At 37.5% G+C, this 24572-nt stretch overlaps 1 protein-coding gene across 3 annotated transcripts in view; it reads right to left on the bottom strand.

Annotated features, from left to right (window-relative positions):
* CKAP5 (cytoskeleton associated protein 5) overlaps positions 1-24572 on the bottom strand; it is a 53683-nt gene that overhangs the window by 12970 nt on the left and 16141 nt on the right. For all 3 annotated transcript variants that reach the window (XM_054826361.1, XM_054826364.1, XM_054826363.1), the window contains exons 6-32: positions 24055-24187; positions 23656-23759; positions 23196-23309; positions 22857-22961; positions 21098-21187; positions 20831-20995; positions 19891-20019; positions 18833-19015; positions 17788-17901; positions 16512-16622; positions 15172-15264; positions 14339-14524; positions 13772-13866; positions 12333-12390; positions 12125-12250; positions 11643-11779; positions 11317-11491; positions 10655-10768; positions 8495-8623; positions 7674-7868; positions 6888-7023; positions 5987-6075; positions 4651-4776; positions 3804-3953; positions 3188-3391; positions 2027-2162; positions 1029-1222 (exon numbers count right to left, since the gene is read on the bottom strand). In XM_054826361.1, the coding sequence (XP_054682336.1) occupies positions 1029-1222; positions 2027-2162; positions 3188-3391; positions 3804-3953; positions 4651-4776; positions 5987-6075; positions 6888-7023; positions 7674-7868; positions 8495-8623; positions 10655-10768; positions 11317-11491; positions 11643-11779; positions 12125-12250; positions 12333-12390; positions 13772-13866; positions 14339-14524; positions 15172-15264; positions 16512-16622; positions 17788-17901; positions 18833-19015; positions 19891-20019; positions 20831-20995; positions 21098-21187; positions 22857-22961; positions 23196-23309; positions 23656-23759; positions 24055-24187 (3591 nt within the window). The remainder of the gene's footprint in view (positions 1-1028; positions 1223-2026; positions 2163-3187; positions 3392-3803; positions 3954-4650; positions 4777-5986; positions 6076-6887; positions 7024-7673; positions 7869-8494; positions 8624-10654; positions 10769-11316; positions 11492-11642; positions 11780-12124; positions 12251-12332; positions 12391-13771; positions 13867-14338; positions 14525-15171; positions 15265-16511; positions 16623-17787; positions 17902-18832; positions 19016-19890; positions 20020-20830; positions 20996-21097; positions 21188-22856; positions 22962-23195; positions 23310-23655; positions 23760-24054; positions 24188-24572) is intronic.

Raw genomic sequence — 24572 nt, 5'->3', positions numbered from 1 at the left:
AGCAGATTGCACTCTGAAAAATAGTTTAAAAAGATAGGAATCTGAAGTGTTAATAAAAAAAAAATGCAACATTAATTTGACTCATTTTCTCTAGTAACCATTTTCACAAGGATTAAATTTCAACATTTCAGAAAGTTGGAAAGGAAAAAAAATCAGCCTTGCTTCCCTGCTCATCGCACTCCATAAAATATCCCTCCGACAGCTTGTATGCACTACGGCATATAACATGACAAAAAATTAGTGCAGGCATTAATGTATCTATCATATTCCAATCAGTTTAAGTGCTACTCGAAACATTACCAAGATCACAAATTCAGAGAACAGAACAGGAGAAAATGGTCTAACAGCTCTTGATTTAGGTTAGAATTCAGTCTACTTAATCTGTTATGCACAGTAATTGCAGACAACGCAGAGGACTAGCTTTCCATTGCTGGAGACTGGAAACTGAGTTTTGCCACCTTTAACTTTTAATGCGTTTTTAGATGACATGGCTAAGAATGATTTCCAGAGAACAAAACAGCAGTGATACAAAGCAACACAGTACTGACACAGATTGTAAGCACTGGAGTGCAGTAAGATAAAAAAAACTTACCAGACTTCAACTGCAAAGCAGCTGGTGGAGATGGGCATAAAAAATAAAGCCAAGAGTACTTGGAGCCCCAGCAACTATTCTTTTTTGGCCAAACAAGTTATCCAAATATCATTATAAGTCACAAGTGTTACCTATACAGTTGACTATAAAGCAAGTTACTCTTCATAAACAATTTGATTTCCATGGAAGACAGTGTTTTGCTCATTTCTTCCAATTTAGTTTTTCATTCATGAACACTCAGGTTATATATCTCACAATCAGGAATTAACGAGCTAACTTTTAGAGGATCTATGGTGTAGCAAGTTATTTTCAACATTATAAAATGCTTTTGACACCAAACAGCAAAACGTGCCATGACCAATCACAAGCAAAACAGTGCTAATACCCTACAAAAGTGTAAGGAAAAAAAAATAATCTTATTTCCAGTTACACTCACATTTCCAATCAGCTTGAACACTTGGTCGCCGTGAACATTATAGACAGTCACAATGGTGTTCAGTGCAGCATTGCGCACAGTGTTGTCCCTATCACCAATATGAGTCGCCATTTCTTTTAAGGCTTTCCCTGGAGTTGGCTGGCATACATTCATGCCATATGATTCAACCAGACATCCAAGCTCTTCCAGGCACTCTAAAGGAAGAAAACGACGCATGCACATTCAAGTTTAAAGCTGCTGGGAAGAGAGCCCTCCTAATTTTTGTGTTGCTTGCACAACTTGAATATTCACTGCAGAGAAGTGTCAGTCACAATGCTGATAATAGATACATTCCAGGTGATTTATGGGATGACTAGTAAACTAAAGGTTCAGACTACTTCACGCAGCATCTGAAAGCTTGTCAGTCCTCCCTGTACTCTTCAAATATTTCCCATTACCATATATCAGCAATGTTACAGTTAGCTCCACATCTAGGTAGTTTAGACAGTTGTGAGCTTGCAATGTTATGTATATTATTTAACTTTCTATCAGGATGAGATTTTCAAGGTAACTAGGGAATTGTTTGAACTACAAACACCACACCACAAATAATTTCTATAATAAAGTTGAGAAAGATGTAGGGTGTAGAGACATTTATTTCAAAAGTCTTGATCAGATTAACGGATGCCCTTAGTTACTTGGACAACAGTATCGTCACTGTTCTCCCCAGTATGGTTTCACTAAGACAACAAGCCTACTCAAGGGAGACTCAAAATGTTAATGCAAATAGCAATTTAAACAGATTGCTCATCTTTGGAAGGTACAAAGACACCAAAAATAAAAAGCAAGATTATATTACTTTACAATCTGATCCTTTAAACACTTACAAGCATTTACATAAAATGCTATACGTAGGCAAATCTCACATTCCGCCAAACATTATGCTGGGTTTTTCAAGATGGAAACCAAAGCAATTTCAAGTACTTTGCAATTGCCCAGTTCATCATGCCATTTCCCACCTGCACGCTGTTTTGAGTTTTTGGATTTTGTCCCCTCCATGATGAAAGTGAACATCTTGCTGGCTGGATAGATGAGACACATCCTGTTCAGAATGGCACGTACATCCTTGCGGATGACATCTTTCGGTTCTCCTACCTAGTGCAAAAGTTGAAAAAAGAGGGGAAGAAATACAGAATATTTTAAACAGTCTCATGATACTGTCAATTAGTCTAAATAATGTTAGGAAAGACAGAATAACTCTCAATGCAAAAATCCTCTCTGGTCAATGTCTTTTAAAGGCAAATATGCAATATAGAATTATAGAATCACTTAGGCTGGAAAAGACCCTTAAGATCATAAGAGTCCAATTGTTAACCTAGCACTGCCGAGTCCACCACTAAACCATGTCCCTGAGCACATCTACACGTCTTCTAAATACCTCCAGGGATGGTGACTCAACCACTTCCCTGGGCAGCCTGATTCCAGTGCTTCATAACCCTTTCGGTGAAGAAACTTTTCCTAATTGAAATCAGACCATCCACCAGCTTCTTCTTTGGACACAGTCCAGCACCTCAACATCTTTCTTGTAGTGAGGGTTCCAAAACTGAACACAGCGCTTGAGGTATGGCCTCACTAGTGCCGAGTACAGGGAGACGATCACTTCCCTAGTCCTGCTGGTCCCACCTGGCTGCCTGAGAACACTGCTGGCTCACATTCAGCTGGCTGTCGACCCACACCCCCAGGCCCTTTTCCACCAGGCAGCTTTCCAGCCACTCTTCCCCAAGCCTGTAGTGTTGCATGGGGTTGCTGTGACCCAAGTGCAGGACCCAGCACTGAGCCTTGCTGAACCTCATACAGTTGGCCTTGGCCCATCGATCCAGCCTGTCCAGACCTCTCTGTAGAGCCTTCCTACCCTCAAGCAGATCAACACTCCCACACAACGTGGTGTTGTCTGCAAACTTACTGGGGGTGCACAGGATCCCCTTGTCCAGATCACTGATAAAGATACTAAACAGAACTGGCTCCAATATGGAGCCTTGGGGAATACCACTTGTGACCAGCCACCAACCAGATTTAACTCCATTCACAATATATTTGGAATTAACATATTACAGTGTTTGATGGCATCCTGCTATATTCCTCATGAAAAATAAGGCTAGTTTCTGCAAAGTGAACCATACCTTTAGGATAAGATATGGTATGAAAGAGGATGCTTCATTTTCAGTAAGGTGATACTCTTCTTGACTCAGCAAATTGAAAAGCAATTTCAGGTATTCAAGTGTTTTCATCAAAACACTTGTGTTGGTATCAAAGAACCGCAGGGTAAGCCATTTTAAGATCAGATCCAGGCAGCTAATGACTCCATCTTTTTCAATCTCCAAGTGCTTGAAAGAAAAAAAAAAAGAAAAAAAGAAAAAAAAAGAGGTTGTGCAAAATGAAACACACTGTTCAAGGAAAGAGCAGAGAATAAGGAAAAGCTATGCCTGATAAGATGGTCTACCTTTATTGGTTGATTCCTAGAATCATAAGTACTCACTTTTAACTTACACAGCTTTCTGAAGTTCTAAGAGAAGTCTCCAGTGAGGAAATTTTCCCTTCTCCCAAGAAACAATATTAATACCATCTTTATCGTTCCTCTAAAAATTATTTCTATATATGTTAAGGCTTCAACTTCACAGAACAGTGACCCTTGGCTACTTGGGGAATTCCTATTTGATTTTAATTCAAACAGAATCTTTCATAGCACAGAATAATAATTCTCTACAACATCACCTACTACCACAGGTCCAGACTCACCTCAATCATAACAGCCAGTGCCTTGTTGTGGTGCTGAAAGTCTGCATGAAACATCTCATCCTGCAGCCATTTGGCCACACAAGTAGACATCTGAGTTTTTAGCTGCTCAATATATTCATCACGGGGAGTAGTGAAATTCCACTTTAACACCTGTAAAAGACAGCATTTGGAACTCAAAGTAAGTAACACCTTTTCTTCCTGAAAGAAGCTGCAAATTGCATCCCTTTTAATTCTGCTTTATAATCTGTTTTCAAAGTCTTCTCGTTATCAACAAGTAATGGGAAAAATTCAGTGGTTTGCTCACCTTGACTTACATGAAAAATTCTATGTGGAGTAGTTATCTTTAAGCAATTATCTCTATTATTATCACTTACAGTGCTTGTTTTTAAACTATAGATAGGCTTATTTACTAGCAAGTTACAAATAACATCCATGGTTTAAGTAACAGAATTTCCCTACCAAAGACAAGCTTGATAAGCAGGACTGTTCAAAATGTGTGTATTAAAGCATTTACAATGTATTCTAGAATTGAAATTAGTTGAGTGTTTTCAGGTAAAAACTTGATGATATTTCACAACTGAAGACCATCTCTTGGAAGCTGTAAAAAGGCCTTTGGCTTTTATGAGAGTGTATAAATGCAGAAAATTTGGAAATCAGAAAAGAAACACCACAACAAACCAGATATTGGTCTGTGAAAGTCACCTGAAGAACTAGATAATCAATCCAAGGAACAGACATGACTAGCACTTTCATGCCACAGTGTGTTTAATTCTAAATTAAAAGCTAAAACAATGCATTAAAAACCACACTCCTTTAAAACTTGTGAATACATTCAGATTTTTCTCACCTTCAGACCTTTCTCATCTTTCATCCTCTGTTCTTTCCCATTTGGGACTATGATAAAAATAGGACCTGATTTATCATCATCTTCCTTCAAATTAGGCTTGCTTAGCACTTTCTTCCCCTGTACACCCTGAAAAAAAAGCAAGGTATTAACAGGCAATGCAAAACACATATACGCCTCAGTCCCAGCAATTGCAAGCATTAGATACCAGCCAACCTCATGCTGCCCATGTGTACAAGAGCCAGAGAGAAGCTAGAAGAATAATGTTGATTAGAATTTTAAAAGTATGTGCTCTGCTGCTGTGGAAGCAATACCCATGACAGTGTGAGCAGTAGTACCTTGTGAAATAATGACACATCACTCAAACAGTGTGCTAGTCACCCACACACATCCCTAAAACCCAATGTGGTACCTGTTTGATAGATTTGCTTTTTGTCAGACTGGTACTGCCTTTGCTGAGGCTTGTATTAGCTTTGGACAGGCTGGTATTACCCTTGGACATACTGCTATTAACATCTGACTGCTGTAAATAAGCCACAAAAGAGGCTTTGTTGTTAGCTATTTACTCCTAAGAGTTACCATTCCAAACCTTTTAACGTACTCACAGTAGAGATATTAACTCGAGCATCAGAGTTTTGACAGAAGAATACATCAAATTAGGCAAATCTCAAACATCCTTCAAGGTTTGTTTGTTCATTCCTGCCATGAATCTGAATCTACATCAAATGTTCTCATTACAGCACAACTTTAGACAGTGGAAGCAATGGGACTGTAGAACAATTTGGGGTTTTGGTTATACACATAGGACAAACTGTGCAATTAACAACAAAAAGAATTACAGCAACACAAAACAGAAAAACATAACCACAAATTTAAATGTGATCATTTGAGATTATTATTATTATTTAAGCATGTTCCTTCCCTTTTTGCACTTGTGATTGAGAACATTTTACCCATCATACTGTAAAGGAGCTATGAATTTTTTTTGATACGTGGGTTCAAAAATTACTGTTCAAAGTATAACACTGGAGCTGCAATAGTAAGAATTACCTCTCAACAGCATGAAATCAAGGAGGCCAAACAGATTTAGAACATGGACTGAACTGCTCACAGGACTGCATTTTTGACAACGTAGACTAAGAATTAAATAGGTAATGAAAAAAGTAGTGGTTGAGTGAGTGATATGGGAACACTTGTCACTTCAGAACTCAGACAAGCGTAAAGATTCTCAGTAAAAGCAGTCCCTAACAGGGGTTAGGCTCTTCTATCTATAATATGTTAACGAGCTACAGCCATTAACTTCATAGAACTGATTTTATACAAAATGAAATCAACATACCTTAGCTTTAGAGGAGGCTCCTCCTGCTTTGGCTTTTTTGGGATCAGGCTTGGATTCCATGGTATTGGACCCTGAATCTTCAGCAAGTGCTGGAAAAACAATAGACCTTTTCAAATTACCAACAAACCCATTTTAGGTCAGCACAGTTTTCCATTCTTAGGACAGAAAAAACACTGTTCATGGATACAATACACTTATCACACAGAGGTCTGAGGATTTTAGACACATAAAAGAAGTCCCGTAAGTTCCATGTTAGCAAACAAAGTTTGCACAATTAAGATCATAATATGTTAGCAAATTTGTCATTATCAAAAGAATTTAAAAACGCAAACCCACATACACTGTGCAGGCTAACGTCCAGAGCTGTAGCTGCACCCAGTTTGAGGAAGCAAACTAGCCCCAGCAGAGAGATAAAGTAGGACTGCTTCTTCAAATCACTTGTCCCCTAGTCCCATTACTCTCTCTCTTGTGTCAGCACAAGCATTCTGGTAGCCCCACAGTGAATTATACTGAGGAAATAGTCCAGATAAAAATTCATGTGAAAACATTTTAGGAAGTGTTGTGTTAAAATCAGATTAATACTAAAAAACCAAAAAACCCCAACAACCCACTAGTCCATGGGTTTTAGCCTCAATACCAAGTAGGTGTTTTCAAAGAGCAGCTGACAGAAGGTTGTGTGTTAAGGAAAAAAAAAAAAACCAAACCTCTCCTACATTGGAAGGTGACTCAACTGCAAATAAGACCAGAACTGCAGATGGAACTCACTAGATCACGCTGCTATTTGTAACCCCAACCATGCTGAATTCCTCTCCTCCTGCTAAGTATGTTTCTTCCTCTTATGTCAAAAAACTGCAGAACCAACCCTTTTCTCAGTCATTTCCCAGAATGTACAAGAGGTTACCTGATGCAGGTTGGAATTTGGCTGGAGCTGCTCCCCCTACCACTCTGGAAGATGCTTTAGCAGGAGGAGCTGGTTTGGCTGGCATGTTGGCTTTGGCTTTCTCAAGCATGGCCAGTACCTGGTCTTTGGAAGTTGGCTAGAGAACAGGGGGGTGGGAGGGAGGGAAGTGATAAAGTTTGAAAGATTAGTGATACTGATTACCAATACATGCCACAAACAAGAAAATAACAGTAGTTTGAAACAAACTATTCTCTGTTTAGCATCTCCCAGGACATTTATCTTAAATGTTTTCAGATATTTCTGTTGAGAGATAAAAACACCCTTCTATTAAGTTTCTTCTCCAAGACCTATGGGAAACACGTGAACCAGCAATTTGTTCTAGGTGAGACGTCCTATGACATTAATGGAGTGCCCTAACAATGATTCAGCACTCAAGGGTCTATACGATACACCGAATTGCTAGAAGCCATCTTAAAGCATATGTTCAAAGGCTTACAGTTGGACAGTAACTGGTATGGAAGCTGTCTGCAGGTAAATTTTTTCAGAAGAAAAGCAGAGTGAATAAACATCAAGCTCCTGAAGTGATTAACCTTTGCTAGCCCATAGTCTTTCTGAAGCAAAGAAAGCTCTAACTCACAGCCTCCTGATAGTATTTTAGGGGACTGAAAAGTGTTCAATGCAGACAAGCTTACATGACTCAAGACAACATATTATGAGATTGTGAGTGTGACTTGTTAATATCCACTTGTTCAAGGTCATGTTATCTAATCTTAGTGACAGAAATACCTTCAGCTTGCCGGTAGCTTTCGCCATCTTCTCAAAGCCAAGATGCATCATAAAGAATGGCAGGGCATCCTGTGCCTTTTTACGCACATCCCCATTTCGATCTTCAAGGCAGGAGTACAGGTGAGGCACACAAAAGAGTAGGTCAGAAGGAACAGAGCGGAGGGTAGGCAACTTCTCAGCCAGCCAACCAAGAAGCTAAAAGAAAATTTTATTTTAAAAGTTTTTGAAGAAGCGCTCACAGTGATCTGTCAGGCAACAACAGCCTGAATAGTAGTCCTTCGCATACCTCTATGTGAGTAGAGAAAAGCCCCCACCCCAACCTTTGTTCAGACAAATATTCTTAACCAACATCAACTTTCATGTCAGCAATGAGAAAAAAATAATTAAGTACAGTATGTTAGAAGCATCTATCTTAACTTGGAGCCTGGTTTCTTAAGACTGCACAGGTTGTTTCTTCCTTTTGAAAACAACATCAGAATTTCAGAAATGAAGAGAAGGCAATAATATGTTTGAGCTGGTCTTCATTACTATGTGGCTAATTTGAGGGAAAACACACTAGCTCTTAAAATACTGATCAAAACAGAAAAAAAGTTTCATTTTGGAGGCACTGAAATCTGAATGACAGCTATCATGCAGGAAGAAAGCTTGCTATTAGCCTTTTAAGGTTTAACAATTTTATGTCAGTATGAAGACACAGCTACTTGTTTACCCATGTAACCATAGCATTGCGTCATTTCAGTCTGCACAGATAAACATAGTCCATAGCAAGTAAGGTTATTTTGATTAGACACACATAAGAAGTTTACTTAACAGAAGCCAACCTCTTGTCTTAGGAAAGGATTTTCCTTTTTGAGCTCCTCAGACAGGTCTTCCCCTTCCAACCACTCTTTCATGCCAGTTTGCTCAGCCCAGGCGTTCACAGTTGCTAGTGCAGCAGCACGAACGTTATTCTGTAGCAAGAACAAGATTTAAGACGAATGATCCTAAAGAGGGGTCAGAAGATTACAACAGAAGAGGCAATAGATTCATCTTTCCCATGAAAGGAAAAACCTTCTACATCACAGGCTTTGAAATCTCTATTTTTCTTCACTGCTTGAGAAGTCTAAGATTCAGAAGAATTTAGTTTTAGTGATGGTATCAGCTGCAGAAATCACCTTATCAGCCACTATGCTTATCTACCATCATTTAAAAAAATAAGTTTAATAAAGAGGGACAAAAGGTATCTTTAAAAAGATTTTGTACCTGCTACCATTCATTGATGAGAATTTTGGGAGTCTCCTAATTCTCAAACAAGCCAAAGAATAAGGTTAGTGATTTATCCAATGCTTAAATTAGACTTAGCACATTCATAAATCAAGGCAAGTGGGTTATTAAACCTGTTATTAGGGCACACTTATTTAGGACACACAAGCAAAAGTCAAATCAGGAACAGGGGAGCCCTCTAACTCCTACCAATTTCTATCTTCAGTAGAGGGGTTTTTTTTTCTGAAAGCAAAATTTAGAACAGCACCCTTTTTTGAAGCAGCTATGTAAAGTTATGAGAAGTCAGACAGAATACTTAACAGCCATAGCTCTTCAAAACATTATCAGTATAGACATGATTGCATACATATGTGTCTCTGACTACAGTGAATTTCTGAGGCAAGCTGATAATGTAACAGACTAATTTAGTTTTAGTATGAATCAATTTGAAATACAAAGGTAATATCCAGGCATGTACCTAAATAAAAAGTAAGCATCCTTGCAAATAACTTGTCCAATCTTTAATCTCATTGAGGAAAAGATAAAAAAAAATCACGCGCTGCAAGTAAATAGATGCTCATCAGTCTCTCTTGAGGCCTTGGTTCCCATCACCCAAACTTAATTTGTCTTCACTCATGCTACAAGCTGTTGATTTTTCTCAACTATTCAGTGGGTCCATTATCAACATTTCAAAATAGGGCCCAAAAAGGATCCTCCTCATCTTCAAAAACTCCAGTAATTGGATAAACTAGGTAAATCTTGCTATACATTAAAAAAAAGTTACTTCTGTAGCAATGTTTGAATGAGTATACAATACTCTGTCAGCATTACAGTGTTTACAAGTAACACTGGTATTATGCATTTTAGTAACAGTACAAGTTAATCACAATTGGTCTTATCCTTAAACCATGTACTTGGAACTGAAGGGAGCTTGCTCTTCCCTCATGATAGTTGTTGATTAGAAGAATCCAACTTAGTCGCATAAAATCTCAGTTCTTTAACACTCTTAAAGAGAAAATTTGAATTAAGCATTTTCATCTAGCCCTAGGACCAATCTTAGTCCTTCCATTGCTTGGGACAGGTAGATCCAGATTCTGCTCTTTTTCCTACTGACATTCAGAGTAGAGACATCTGAAGTATGCCACCTCTGATAACTGCCTGTGACTTTGGCACAAGACATTGGCATCTTCTCAAGCCGCTTTCCCCCACTGCTTCAAATAGCTCTTTCCCATGGTCCCAGCTTTGATTTTGACATAGCATCCTGACAAGTTCGACACTGACATTATACAAGCTTCAGTGTCAGTTGTGCATAGCCTGTTTCTACCTACAGTTCAAAGGTCTCCTACAGAGTGACATAACAACAATGTGCACTGGAATTCACACTAATACTCTAAAAGAACCGAAGTTCTACAAGCAAACCTGGTAAGTGTCTAACATGGTGTATTTTCAGGACTAGAAGTATGCATACAGTCACCACATTTCATTTAAAAGCTCAATTATGACACTGAGTAGGTTTATTTACAAGCAGAAGAATACATCTTAGGCAGAATATATATTCAGGCACACACTCATATTTGGATAGTAAGTTGTCACTTAGGCAAGAACCTTTCAAAAAAGTTTCCAAAGAAGTTTTAATTACCATCCACCTCTTAAAAGCAAGTCCAAGCAGCAATAGTTAGTCTCAGGCGCAGCTCAGATAGCGAGCAGCAAAAAAGGAAAGATCTTGATGAGTGTCCTACCTTACTGTCTCCTAGGACTGTAATGACAGGAATGCCCAAATTTTTCACATGCTGTTTGATATTGGGGCCCATTGCTGTTGCTAGCTGCTGAAGAATGCTCAGTGTTTGTTGCACCTGCACACAAACAAAAAGGCTTTGAATAAAACACTGTTACAGCCATATGCACAAAAGTCCAAGTCATATGGGGAAAAGTAACACTGCTGTACAGCTAGACTTTTACTTTAGAATGTCTGCTCAATGATATCTATTCCAGACTTCAAATTCATCACACAGAATATAGAAATAATTTTTATCTATGAGTAAATTAAAATTCAACTAAAAATAGTTTCAAACAATGGGACACTTGTCACAAGCAAAGCAGTTATTCAAACTTCATTTTGGGGTTTTCATCTCTTTGTTTAGATTTGCTTACATTACATTCAGAGTAGAGGTAGATTTTTCCCTTTTTTGAAGACTTTTTTTTTTAAATACAAAGCAAAACCAAAAGGCAAATATTTTAAAAATAGGCCAACATACGATCTAGAAATACACAATTCACTGTTTTCCAACTGTTAATTTCATGACATTGTAACAGACTGTAATAAGCAAGGTTCAGAAATGATAAATAGTTTGTCTTAAGCTCTAAACTGGAAACAGCTGAAAGAGGATTTTGAATAACATACCAAGATTTTATTGGAGTCATTGAGACGACTCTTCAAAGCAGCTGGAAGTTCTCCTATGTTTGGCTGTATGAACTTAGCATCATTTATTATGCTTGTTACTTCATCTAGACCTTCCTTTCTGATCTTCCAGTTTTTGTCCCCAATCTTAGACACTAGTTCAGCTGTGATTTTATCACTGTAAGATAAAAAGGGTGAAAAGCCCATTTTCTTAGTTAATTGTATTTGAGTGTTTGAACATCACAGATTTCTGCTTAGAAAGTGTTTATAAACAGAAAGTTTTGAATTACAGTGGAAGTACATCTTCAGGTTGTAGAATCCAAACCTACCCAATATCTGTTCTTGGCAAGAGATCCACAACATCGTTCCCAATATCCTCCTGTTCCTCTTCCTCACCATCATCCCCACCTCCCCCACTGTGCCTGGAAATGCCACGAGTTGGGGCTGGTGCTGTCTGCCCTTGCATCTGCATGCAACACAAAAATCAGAAATAGCTATTTTACAGTTTTTCATTTGACATTAATAATAAAAGCACTTGCAGGATATGAATGCGCTGTCTCAGGGTGACAGACTTCTAAAACATTAGACTATTCAAACAAAACAAGAAACTTTTGAAGTTCATCATGAAAAAAGTGACTATTGACATAGCTAGACATAATGAGTTTGCACCTGCTTTGGTGAGCTGTCTTAAAAAAGTCTGATTCACCTACAAAAACACAGGTTAGACCACAATATTACCTACATATTCCAGCTACTGAAGTTTCCAAGTAGTTTTAATGATACTTGGTAGTAAGAGAGCTACACTTCATACCTTTTCAAATTCTGCATCTATCTGGGAGAGAAGGGCTGGCTTCTCATCCTCAAAAAACATTCGCAAAGGAGGTCCCACATAAAGATACATGACTCCCAGCAAGGTAATGGCCGAAGTCCTTACAGCCTGTCAGAAAGAGGATAAAAGCACTCAGTCTTCAAATTAAGGATTGATAACAATTCAGGACTAAAATTCTAAATTTACTCACTGGGTTAGTCGCAGCAAGAGCTGTCTTCACATTACTGATGAAAGCTTTGACATTCAGTCTGTGGGAAAAAGATATCTTCCCTAAGTAAAACACAATGCGGAAAGCACCAACAAGGAAAAAAGTCATCACAATATGCTTAAAAAAAAAAGCGCCAAGAAAAGATTCATACAACTAACTTACAAGCAGAAGATATTTGCACTTATAATATCACAGGTACAGTGTAGATGGTAGCTATCTAAATAACTACTGAAAGATACCAGTTTGAGGAATAGCCTACTAGGAAAATCAATACAGTAAACAAAATAATTTATTAAAGACTACTATTATTACAGCTGGAAAGTTTCTTAAACCACATCACTCACAGGATTCTAGACTCATCTCAGGATTTCAGTCCTACAATCATTTTAAACACCTGATATATGGCTACATATTAAAGGAGAGGGGTTTTTTCTTTGTTATTCTGTCTCATGACCTTCCAGAAAGAGGCATAAATTTCAAAAAGAAGTTTACAAGAGAAAGAAAGTTTACATTATTGAATCTTCTATACCATCACTGAATTCAATAGATGAGAAAACAGGCAATCACAGAAGCTTCCTTTGTGCAGCCTCAGACACTGCTGTTCTAGTATCATATCTACACATAGATTACCCTGCTGGAAATACATAGGTTTTGGGGAATTTATTGAACAGTTTGTTTTCCAGACTTAAATCAATGTAATTATCCATTTAATAGCTGTGAAACAACTTAGACAGGCATAGTAACTGCCCAAGTAGTCAAATTAATATTTGAAGTCTTAACTGTTTAGAAATTTTGTTTTCAGGAGTAAACTGTATTACATATGCTTGACCACATTCAGTTAAGAGACTAGTGATTAATAATTAAGGAATGCTATCCCTGGTTCTGATGGAGAATCCATTTCCTACCCTCACAGTGCCAGATGCAATAACAGCTACTTTGTTGGCTAAAACTTCATCCTGTTATCAGCCTCAAAATCTCTCCTAAGGCGAGCAATAAGTATGCTGGTATGTATTCTTCTGTAGGCTGTCAGGTTTTGGTTTTTTAAACTATAAAATGTAGTCATCCCCTGGGTGCAAGTGTATCCAAGTAGAATGGGAACAACAGATATGCAATACCACAGCTCCTCGCCCAGTCCTCTCCTATAGTATACAAAGTTTAAGAAAAATGCTCTTCAGAGAAGGCTGAGAATGAATTAAGCATCTAGTAGTGTAATAGTACCCTAGCCTGTCAGATACTTTCATTTATACATTTAGAGCTAGAAGAGCACCTGACAGAGCTAGCACCAGAGTTAGGAACAAGAGTTCAGATGCACTTGCAGCCATGCTCTTCAGATCAATTTGACAGAGAAGAACAGATTCTTAGGCCTAGATTAGAAACATTTTCATTCAAGTTTCTCTTAGCAATTTACTCAAAAGACATACCCAGAAAAGCCAAACTCTTTAATTGCATTTGAAAGCCAGTTCAAAGTTTCTGACTGGTTTTTAGGATTCTTTTGAGAGAAAGCCATAGCCACAACCTGCAACAGAAGAGAGTTAAGTGTAAATTTTAAACTGGCAAACCAGGTGACAAAGCAGTGTAATAAAGGAGTGAAGTCACCTGCAAAAAACACAGGGCATTGCAAGTAAACAGAAACAGCTAGGGTAACATGTGAGGAAAAATTTGTTGTGTCACTGTAGCAGACTATGATTTCAAATGAAGTGAACCAGAAGTTCATGAAGTACTTAAAGGCAGCCAGACATTCCTTTATTATGGATGTGTACCTGCTTTGGCATTATTTCAACAAAATACTAATTTACTAGTCATTATTTCCTCTTTTGGAGGAACTTGTATTTAACTTCTGCCTTAGGAGGTACCTTGAGAGCAAACAAATCACCTTTAGGCAACAGAGAAAAATCAGAGATTTAGGATTTACTCCTCTGACTGGAAGAATACCCCACATAGTATTTTGGATTTTATTTACTGGAAGAATACCGTTGCTGCTTGCTTACCTGCTCAGCAGTCCATGGCAACTGACAGGCCTCTGCTATTGCTGTCATGGCTTCTTTTGCATTACTCCCACATTTCACGTCACCAACCTTGTCTACGAGCCCATCCAGCACAACCTGGGCTGAAGTTTTGGAGAAGTTTCCCTTCTGTGCAATCAGTGCAACTATGTGCAGTTTCATCTGCATCACCTGGAACATCCACACAGGCAAGGAAGTTACTCATGTCTTCATGTATTTTAGACCAAATTTTTTATTCTATATATTTACAGATATATGACAAAATAAATATATGTATTTGTGGGTAAACACAAATGTATACATAAAGTATCTATTTGTGGGTGTATACACACAGAAATGTATATACACATTTGAATATACGAGTGTGAACACAAACATGTTTATGTACACAAATACATATTTTATACACACATACAAGGTTGTGTGATTATACACACAAATACATGTTTTTAATATCTGTATTATAGATATGTATAGATATCTATATTATAGATCTATATCTCTATATTATACACAATAATATTGAGCAGCTGTTACCTACTTTTAGAACTTTATATATACACATACATGCACATATCCACACACATGAATAAATGTACATCTAGGTATTTTCAAATGTTGTCTCTAGGTCTCAACTGTCAGCAGAAATAAAATCTACTTTCAGAGTTTATATTCTCTTTAACTACAGATACAACTGTGGTCATGATGCTAGAATTGTATTCAATGACATATATGCACCTACAACCTTTTTAGTTGGAAATACAGCTCACATTAAGTAACAAAAATGGACTGTTAGTTACTGAAGGATAGTGTACTACCTGAAAATTTGTTTCCTTCCAACCAGGTTTCTTGGCCAGCATTCTTACTAGAGCTTGGCAAGGCATTTCACTTCTCTCCATAAGCTCAACAGCCTAAAGGATAAACATTAAGGTAGCCAGTAGGTCACAAGTGATACAAAACTCAACACACAAGTTACCTCAAACACCCTATAAATATTTTCTTAATACTGAACTAAGTTGCAGAAAATCTCAGCATAAGAACTTACCTGAAGAGAGTTACTACAAGACCCACTTTTACAAGGAGCCTATTTGACAGGTACTAAACCAACATTTAAAACTACAGTGTTCAGATTACCATAAAAGTATGGCATGTTCTTTAACAAGTGTCCTTACAACCACTATTGACCATTCCAGCCCTGGGAATTTAATGTTTACTAAGCAAAAAATAATTGACTCCAAGCTGCCTTTTTAAATTTTTATTTTTAAAAGGAAGTATACTGTGCACTTTTCCCACTGGAATGCTGACTACAGAGCAGAGATTAAGCCTGAATGTAATCTAAATTACTGTTTAGACTTGCTGTTAGGCTTATCCATTCTACTGAAACTGTAACATCTTTACATTTGAGTAAAGCTGGCTTTTGCAGCAGCATTTCAGTCTAGCTAGTCACAGTTTCATAATTTAACTTAGCCACCTTTTCCACTAAAATATTTAAAACTCAGTCACAACTGTAATGGTGTAGTGATATGAACTATTTGTACATCGACAAGTTGCTGCCTTTTTCAATGTGAACTTTCAAAGGTCTGATGACAGATACCATGGAAAAATAAGCCAGGCTTCACATTTGAGTGACACATGATGCTTTTTTTGTTTGTGACTACATGAAGCATTCGCCACCAGCTGTGAAGACTGCTAGTACCATATAAGGCTTCAAACATCAGCTATTTGCCAGTTGAAATTTTAGTATTGTAATCAATTGCTTCCTAACATGCAATGAGCAGGAACTTCCTTACAACTGGTTTTGCCCAGTCATTGCAAAACGCTTTTTGTTTAAACCTAGTTATCTTTGAGATTAAGCTTTAGAATTACTTAGCACTTTAAAAAGACCTCTATGCATCCTCAATGCACATACAAATATGTTTGACAAAAGCATAACTAACTACATTAAACTAAAAGACTTCACTATTGTTATGGAATAAGAGCCAATTTAAATCAGATAAGCCACTTGTCTTTTGCAAGTATTGTTTAACCCATCTGAAGTGCTGAAATATCACTACTACTGGTATGTCTTAAAAGAGTTACCAGGACTAAAAAGCTGAAGAAATTATTGCTTTCTTTCTCTTTCCCTACCTGCCTCTCTTATCAACTGCTACAAACTTACCTTCTGAAACTCCTCCATGCAGGCAAGCCTTTCTTTCCAGTTACCACTGTCCAACTGTTGGATACAAGAAGCTGGAAGGACAGCAGCAGCTTTCTCTTCGCATACTTCTATCTGTAGAGAGATCAAAAACAGGTTAACACCCCACTGCACCCCTCTGGAGGAAGGCAGCAGCCTCAAGGACAAGTAATATACTGGAATGATCTTTGCACTGTGGTGCATTTATAAAATATGAGAAGTTTTCTGTTGTACATTGAAAGATTTTATATGGATTATAGTTTAGGGGCCTTAAGAATTTAGAAAGCTGCTAAACTGTACTACAACAGAAAAGTAATCTCTGAGAAGTATAAGATGTGCAGTCAGTCAAAAATAATCCTGAGCAGCCACTAGCTACTTCTAGAATCAAGCAGATGTAACCTAAAATTTGCAAGATAATATTGTATGAAGTCTGACTAAGCATGCACAGCAATGAATCAGTGGTTGATAAGGGTGGATGGGAGAAGACACATCTTCCACATCCGTTTTAGCAAAATGAAGAATTAAAGTTATTTAGTATATGAAAAATAATAAAAGCTTCCCTTGTTTCACTGGTGTCTGTATCACCTTCAGAATGGTATACTAACTTTCTACTGTATAACTCTCAATGTAAACGGAATAGAAAAGTAGTCTTTAGAGTGTCGCTTAGAATGAAAACTACAGTCCAAAAAACCTTGCAGATACATGTAAGCAAAGCTTTAATAGCTTTTTGTTACTGTTTGACCTACAGATAGGTTAGTTTACCTGCTTCCGTACCAAGAAAATAGGTAGATGCTCAATTAACATGCAGAATTCAATCATTTTCTTGATGTGTAACTTAATATGAACAGCATGGAATAAATTTGCATTAGTTTGTTTAATTATTACTGTATCCTATCTCAGATTTCCATGTAAACTCCAGAATACTGTATTCTCAGGCTTTTAATACCAGACACCTTCAGCAAATCATGCATCCTAAATTACATATAAAGTAGTCACATCATTACTTTTTTTCATCTGTTCCTAGTTCAGGGACAACATGATATACCCTATTACATTAGCATAATTTATTGGTTACTGTCTTTATCAGAATATATTGAACATCCATTTTACCAGTAATGAATTCCATTTATTTAAGTGTATTGCTTTCCCTTGTCCTAACAAAAAACCCCCAACTTCAGTGAAAATTCTGTAGTAGCTGAAGAACTGACTAACCAAAGCTACTTACACAGAGGACTATTTCAGAGAATAGTGGAATACTCACTGAGAGCTCTGATTCAAATATTTCTTTGGTCTCAGGACCCTTCTTGCCTTTAGCCCCAGCACCTCCCACACCTGCGGCTGCAGCTGGTTTGCCTTTCTTGGGTGGGCCCCCAGACTAGAAAAGAAACAGACAGGTTAACCAAGATCAAACAGGTCTCTAGTTCATCAGATACCAGAAGAACTGCTGGTTTTCCAACTTTACACTCTAACGTCAAAAAATACATATATGTCCAGTACCATAACAGCTTCAGACAAAGAAAGTTTTATGCTAGAGCTTAATTCATATGTTGCTTTCAGACTACCAGGTTTTATGAAACACGTACAGTAACAGGGGCACACAAGACAATGAAAGATGAAAAGGGAGAGAGGTATGTATTTGTGAAGGTTCCATATATTCTCCTGTGGATACTGATTGCATATTAAACTTGCAACTGGTGTCTCTTTTCCAGGCTACAAGAGTACTGCTACACTTTAAAAAAAAAAAAAGGATACATTCTACTATTCATTTCCAGGCTTCCCACCTGGAAAAATAAGCAGGCTATTACACAGACTATCAATAGTGCTACTTAGGTCAATTTTTAAAATCCAAATAATCATTTTGAAGTAATACAGGCTGATGGTTCAAGTTACTTACGGTAACAAACTAAAAACAACATTGAAGAGAATACTCCACACGTAAGTAGTGACCTTGCTAGTTATAAGAAAATACATTGACTTCAGCCAAATACTACTATATCACCACAGAGTAAATTATTGTTACAACATCTGAGGCTCCTCTGAATGCCTCCAGTGGTCTATCACTATTTGAATACCAAAATTTGGTATTAAGATGTAAGTGACATTTTGTATCATTAAAAACTGAAATTTCATCATGTACATTCTCAGAAAGTCCCAGATTCTTTTTGTTGTCGGGCTCACCTACTCCTACAGGACAGTGATTCCTCAGTGGAAGGAGACATTCAACAGGCCACCTTCAATAAGTAACTAATTTGATGCAATCACAGACAACTCTGATTATCAGACAACCTCTTGGCAATCTCTCTTACCTTCACAGCTGGTGCTTTTTTCAGTGGTCCTGGTTTGGTTGCTGCCTCTTTTGCTTCTTTATCTCCACCAGTCCCTGAAAGGGCAGCGGTCTTTCCAGTAACAGGCTTGCCTTCTTTTTTCTCAGCAGCTCCTCCTGTCTTTTTACCATAAACCAGTTCCACCTTCTCAGCACACTCTTTAATCTGACAAGCAGTTAAAAAGCAAAACAAACAAAAAAAGGGAAAGAGGAAAAAAAAGCTGTTTAACTACCACAATCAGATGTACAGCATCCCTTCAACACCAGTGGCTCAAACTTGAATACTGCAGAAAAAAAAAATGTGAAGAGTTGTTTACTTCACAAAATTTTGTTATTCTGTGTTCCTTACAGTAGTAATGTTAGCCAATGGCATCAGCCATCACTATATTGCTAGAATAATTTTCCTAGTTCAAAATTAAGTGTATTTATACACATAGAAAACATTGACACTCCCCTCGATACTTATAAATGCTCTAAAGACTAATTCTTAGCACCTTAAATTATAAAATCATCATTCAGTCAAGCCTGTTAGCTTATGCAAAAGCATGAAAACTTTGTTGTTGGAAAGTAAGTCTTTAATACAAAATCCTGCCTAGTAACACAGAATTAGACCATGTGATTATGACCCAAACACCTAAATTTTGTTTCAAGACAACAGAGAAAGTGTTCAAAACCAAAACAACCAAAATCCCACATACAACAAACAACAACAAAAAACCCCAAATGAAACCTCACAACCCACCTCATAGATAACACAGCCTTGAAGCCAGATACTTTATATAAGAATGAAAAGGTGCGATGTTAACATACTAATGCATTTTAGGTAGTGGAAGTCAAAGAAAAGATGCTTGATAATCTATCTAGCAAGAAATAGAGATTTTCAGATTCTCTGCAACGTCAGTAATGAGTAAAAAAAAATAATTTTCAAGTGTGCTGAATGTCATTAGCTAAATCATTCTCTTAAGTCTTCTCTAGCCTAAGATGCATCTTAAATAGATAAATGGAGAATTTGTTTTACAACATTTATGATAACAAACTCACCCGATCAAGCTTTAGTTTGTCTACATCTGCTAGAAAAGGATTCACAGCTTTCTCTCCGGCCACTTTCAAGGCAGTGCCCAATGCTTCAAATCCAGCATCTCTTACTTCAGGAGCAGAATCATTGATATGCTGCAGAGAAAGACAACTTGTATTATACGACTTGCAGCTCACATCTAAACAGATTCTTAAATCCATCTTCTGTATAAATCCCCTCTCCTTTTTAGAAATCTACATCTACTACAGAATAATACTTAACATTCCACTGCAAAAATAAAAAGGTTGTTTTTCACTTTTGTTTTTCTATATACTGATCAAGTCTACTGTTTCTCAGATATAGCCAGTTTCCCATCTTTGGATATTTCACACAAGGCAGTAAACTTTCATGCTTTAATAGATAATGCAACACCATGAAAGTTCACAAGGAGTTTGAAGTTCTACAACTCTGTTCAAATCTCCATTTTTTAAGCCAGGGATATTTCCCATAACAGGGAAAGGGCTGTTTTGCAATGAAAAAAAATATACAACATTGTTTACACTGATAAATGGCCTAGTGTAACTGCAGTATGTGAATCAATGATCGTTCTTTTATTCATGGTAAATGATATGTGGCATTCCAACAAAAGCTTGCTAGAGATGTCTGCAAGAAGTGGCACAGTGCCCAGAAGTTTAATAGTCACAAATCACTGTCTTAAATCTATTATAAAACTTGGTGAGTCTTCAGCTTCAGAGAAGCTAATAAAAAGGAGACCGAACTGTTCCCATGACTGACAGTCATCTTCAGGTTTGACATCACTCAAAACTGACTCTGATGGCTACAAAGCACACAAGAACTCTTTAGTCCTTGCACTGCCAGAAGGGTCTTTCTCCCAAAACAATCCAATGCTTCACAACAACAGTGCTCGAGTCAATGCCAGAGAAATACCAACTCCTCCTGCTTTACCTTGAGAAGTGCAGCACAGAAAGGTTTTAATAGGCTTTTTGGCAGAGTAGAAGGTGTGCAGTGACGGAAGCTTCTTGCAATGAAAAGGGATGTCTGCTGCTTAATTGTTGGGTTTTTGTTGTCCATCACCGCCAACACATCTTCACTGATGTTCTGCAATGTGGTCTACAGTGTTGGATAAAGATTAATTTCAGTAAAGTAAGAGAAAGGCAAATCAAAACTAGAGACCAATTCTCAGACAAGGGGAAAATTGTCACTCTTACTTACTGTAAGAAAGATTGCATCAATGGCCTCCTGTAGTGCCTGCACTACCTGAGGCTTCTTCTCTTTAAATTTCTCCAAAATTGTTGGAACAACCTATGGAAAAGGGAAAAAGAAACAAACAAAAAAGTCAATACACTCTTCACTAATACAACTGGAAAGTCCGATTGCATTATTTGCTTCTCTGCAAAATACCAGGGAGCAAACATCACTGCTGACCCCTCCAGGGGTACACAATAGCAATGTGAACTAGTTTATTCTAGCTGATCTCCAATATTAAATTGATTCCAGTCAAGCTATTAACAAATACAGATTTTTGAGCAATTTCATAGCAAAGCTGAAAAAAAAGGCAGATCTACAAGTTCAGAATTACAGATGAATACTCTGGCTCTACTGGTCTGGAACACAGAGTGATAGAATGGAAATTAAACAATTTCCCAGCACAGAGTGCTGTGCTCTTGTACTATAAGAATGCAAGAAAGTATAACACCTGTCCCCTCCTTCCCAGCTTCCTGACAGCATTTAGGATGGCTCATTAAGAAGCTCTCATTTGAGGAACAGCTAGCCAGACCACTGTTCTAAAACAACCTGAATCCTTCCTGGAGCAATATTTTTTCAGATTTATCACCTTGAAAAAGCACACCTGATACTAAACTATGCCATACTAGACTTTCACAGCAATTTAAACCCAATGTAGCTGCTCAATCAGTCACTACTGAAAAATAAATAAAAATTAAAGAAAAAAGTCAGCAGACATTCTCACATTCAGCAGCTCCATTTAAGTATGGTCTCTGTAACAGTAAGAACTTCAATACTAACTCTGCAGCTATGAGGGTTAACCTTTAAAACACAAATCAAGTGTAAACAGATTTAAGAATGCTTCTTCAAACTACAGACAGCTTTCAGAATGAAGGAGACTTTGTCCAAACAGTTGTTCAGAGTTCAGGAGACTTGAATGTTTCTGAAGCAGTGAGATTCAGTAACTTTCCAATGCACCACAAAACATAACACTACCAGCAGCCAGACATATCAGTTCTCACATGTCTAATTTCTACCCCATCACTCTTGCTTATCACAAAAAAAATTTGAGAAACAAGTAAGATAACTACAACTAATTAAAAGCTCCCTTTCTTTCCAGAGACTGGTTAAACTTCCCCAAATTCCCTGATATTAGCTGTTGGTAAGAGAAGAATAGCAAAGGAGAACAGAGAAGAGCATTAAACTACATCACCAGAACATTTTGGTACCAAAAAATCTCAGTTTGGCTATTTAAAGCAGACAAAAAACCCCACAAAACCCAGACAAACAAAAAACAACCCATGACCAAATTCTCCCCCAACATTAAAAAAACCCCAATCAGCCTAAAGCATATATCATGGAGCTGCCAAGAAGAATTCAGTTTCAGAAGCTATTTTTTCCACTGTGGCCTAGAAATGCATTTCTGTGGGTGTGTCTCCAGGATGAGGTAATGTAAATAAAGTTTATTTCATGGCAGAGTAATGCAGAGTTGTCTTAGTACAGAAAATTTATTGCAACAGTAACCTTCACATTGCTGAATGTGAATAAACAAGGCCCTTTTAACCTGAAGCTACAAGAGATCTTGGCAGATATTTCACTACTTGCTCCATTAAGGAGTAGGTAAGCATTCATAATTGTGCAAAGAATACCTTAGATAAATTACAAGGTTTTACGGGCAAAAAAATGTAAGGTATTTCCTTGTGTCCAGCATCAATAAAACCATAAAAAAGTACATAGTCTTACTTACATGCCCTGCATACTGTCCAAATTTCTTTCGGAGGCCAGCAGCTAGTCCAGCAAGACATTTGGCAGCCAAAGCAACTAACATAACATTTGTATCCTTTCCAACAACCTGAAGAGAAAAAACAAACAAAAACAAACCCCACAATGTTAAAGACTGAAAATCCAAGTTTCAGAGACTTGGAAGAATTTCTTAGAATAGTCGGTGGGCCACAGATTGGGTTATTTCCACCACTGTTCCAGCTAATAATTTTCTATTAATGAGTATTATCTCAACTGTAACTTTTAAAGTATAAAACAAATAAATTACAAAAAAATATTAAGCCATATGTGTACTCTTTATTACCTTTTTAAGAGCTTTCACCAAGTCTGCATAGTCTCCTGATTCCAATTTGGGATTTTTCACCAGCAGTTCAATGGCTTCTAGAGCTTCTTTCCTTTCTTGCCACTTTTTTGCTTCCTGCAGAGCAAATTTACATTCATTCTAGAGAAGCATACTTGCCACAAACCACAGATGTTAAAATTTAATTCTATCCTGAGAAAGCCAAAGTCTCTCTACAGTTCAACATCAATACTGCAATGAAATATGAAATACAGTCCTTTCCCAGGACATCTCAGCTCCTTAAAATTACAGCTTTCTTGCTGGTAAATAAAATTTTGAGACTTATTTATGATAGTCTATATTTTACTTACACTAGCCTGTTATTATAGCAGTAAAGCATACATTGCAGCATGCCAGTAAGTCTTAAGACTCATTAGCTTCGCATGTCATAGAATTAACTGATAGTGTTTAAGTTTATGCTTACTATTTTCTCATAGAAGTCTTTGGGAAGCTTGGAAAGAATTTCTACAGCTTCAAGCAACTCATATGCATCTACTTGAGGTACCGCCTCTTCCTCATCATCACCTCCTTCAACCAGAAGAGAGAAAAATAAAAGCAGAGTGAGAAATGAAGTTTTGACTGCAGCACCACCTAAGGCTCATTGTTTAAAAAGCAAAATCACGGCTGCTGATAGTGCTATTCCAAAGGACAGATACGCTTTCATATAAAGTTTTTGCCCCAGCCACATTTTCTTGTTGTGTACTGCACCACACACATTTTGCATCAGTTTGAGTAAAAGCACCTTTACTATTTAATGCATTCCTTCACAAATAATACACCAGTGATACACTTTCCAATGGAGTTCAGAGATTAAATAGTTTACCTCCATCTGCATCTCCTCCAACTGCCTGTTGCTGCTCAAATTTTGCTTTCAGTTCCTGTTGGGAACGCAAGAACCTGGTCTGTTTAGGGGCAGCTGATGACACTTTCACCCACTCTTCTTCCAGTTCTTTTAGCTGCCAAAAGGGTAAAGCAGCATTGTATCAGACACATTTTGTACATACTCCAAGACAAGCAACAGTTTAGGGAAAGCAACAGAGTTTTCCCATTTCAAAGCCAAGATAGCACTACCTTTCAAGTTCTTTTTCCTGCCACCACAGAAGTGACTTCCCCTTCACATTCACTGTTCAGAAGCTTTTGACCAAGTATATCCACAGAACAGAATATTACCAACAAAAATATCAACGCAAATATTTACATAAGAACAAACTGTAGAACAGTCAGAATGGTGTGTCCCCTCTGCAGAAGCTTTAAAATAAAAATGGCTGAGCATGAAGATCTTTGTTATAGCCATGCTATTATTACACACTAAAACTGAGACAAGACAAATATGTTGAGTTA

The sequence above is a fragment of the Grus americana genome, chromosome 5, assembly GCF_028858705.1.
Source record: "Grus americana isolate bGruAme1 chromosome 5, bGruAme1.mat, whole genome shotgun sequence".
Classification (NCBI taxonomy): domain Eukaryota; kingdom Metazoa; phylum Chordata; class Aves; order Gruiformes; family Gruidae; genus Grus; species Grus americana.
The sequence above is the reverse complement of the archived record's forward strand: the minus strand, read 5'-3'. Positions and strand labels throughout refer to the sequence as shown.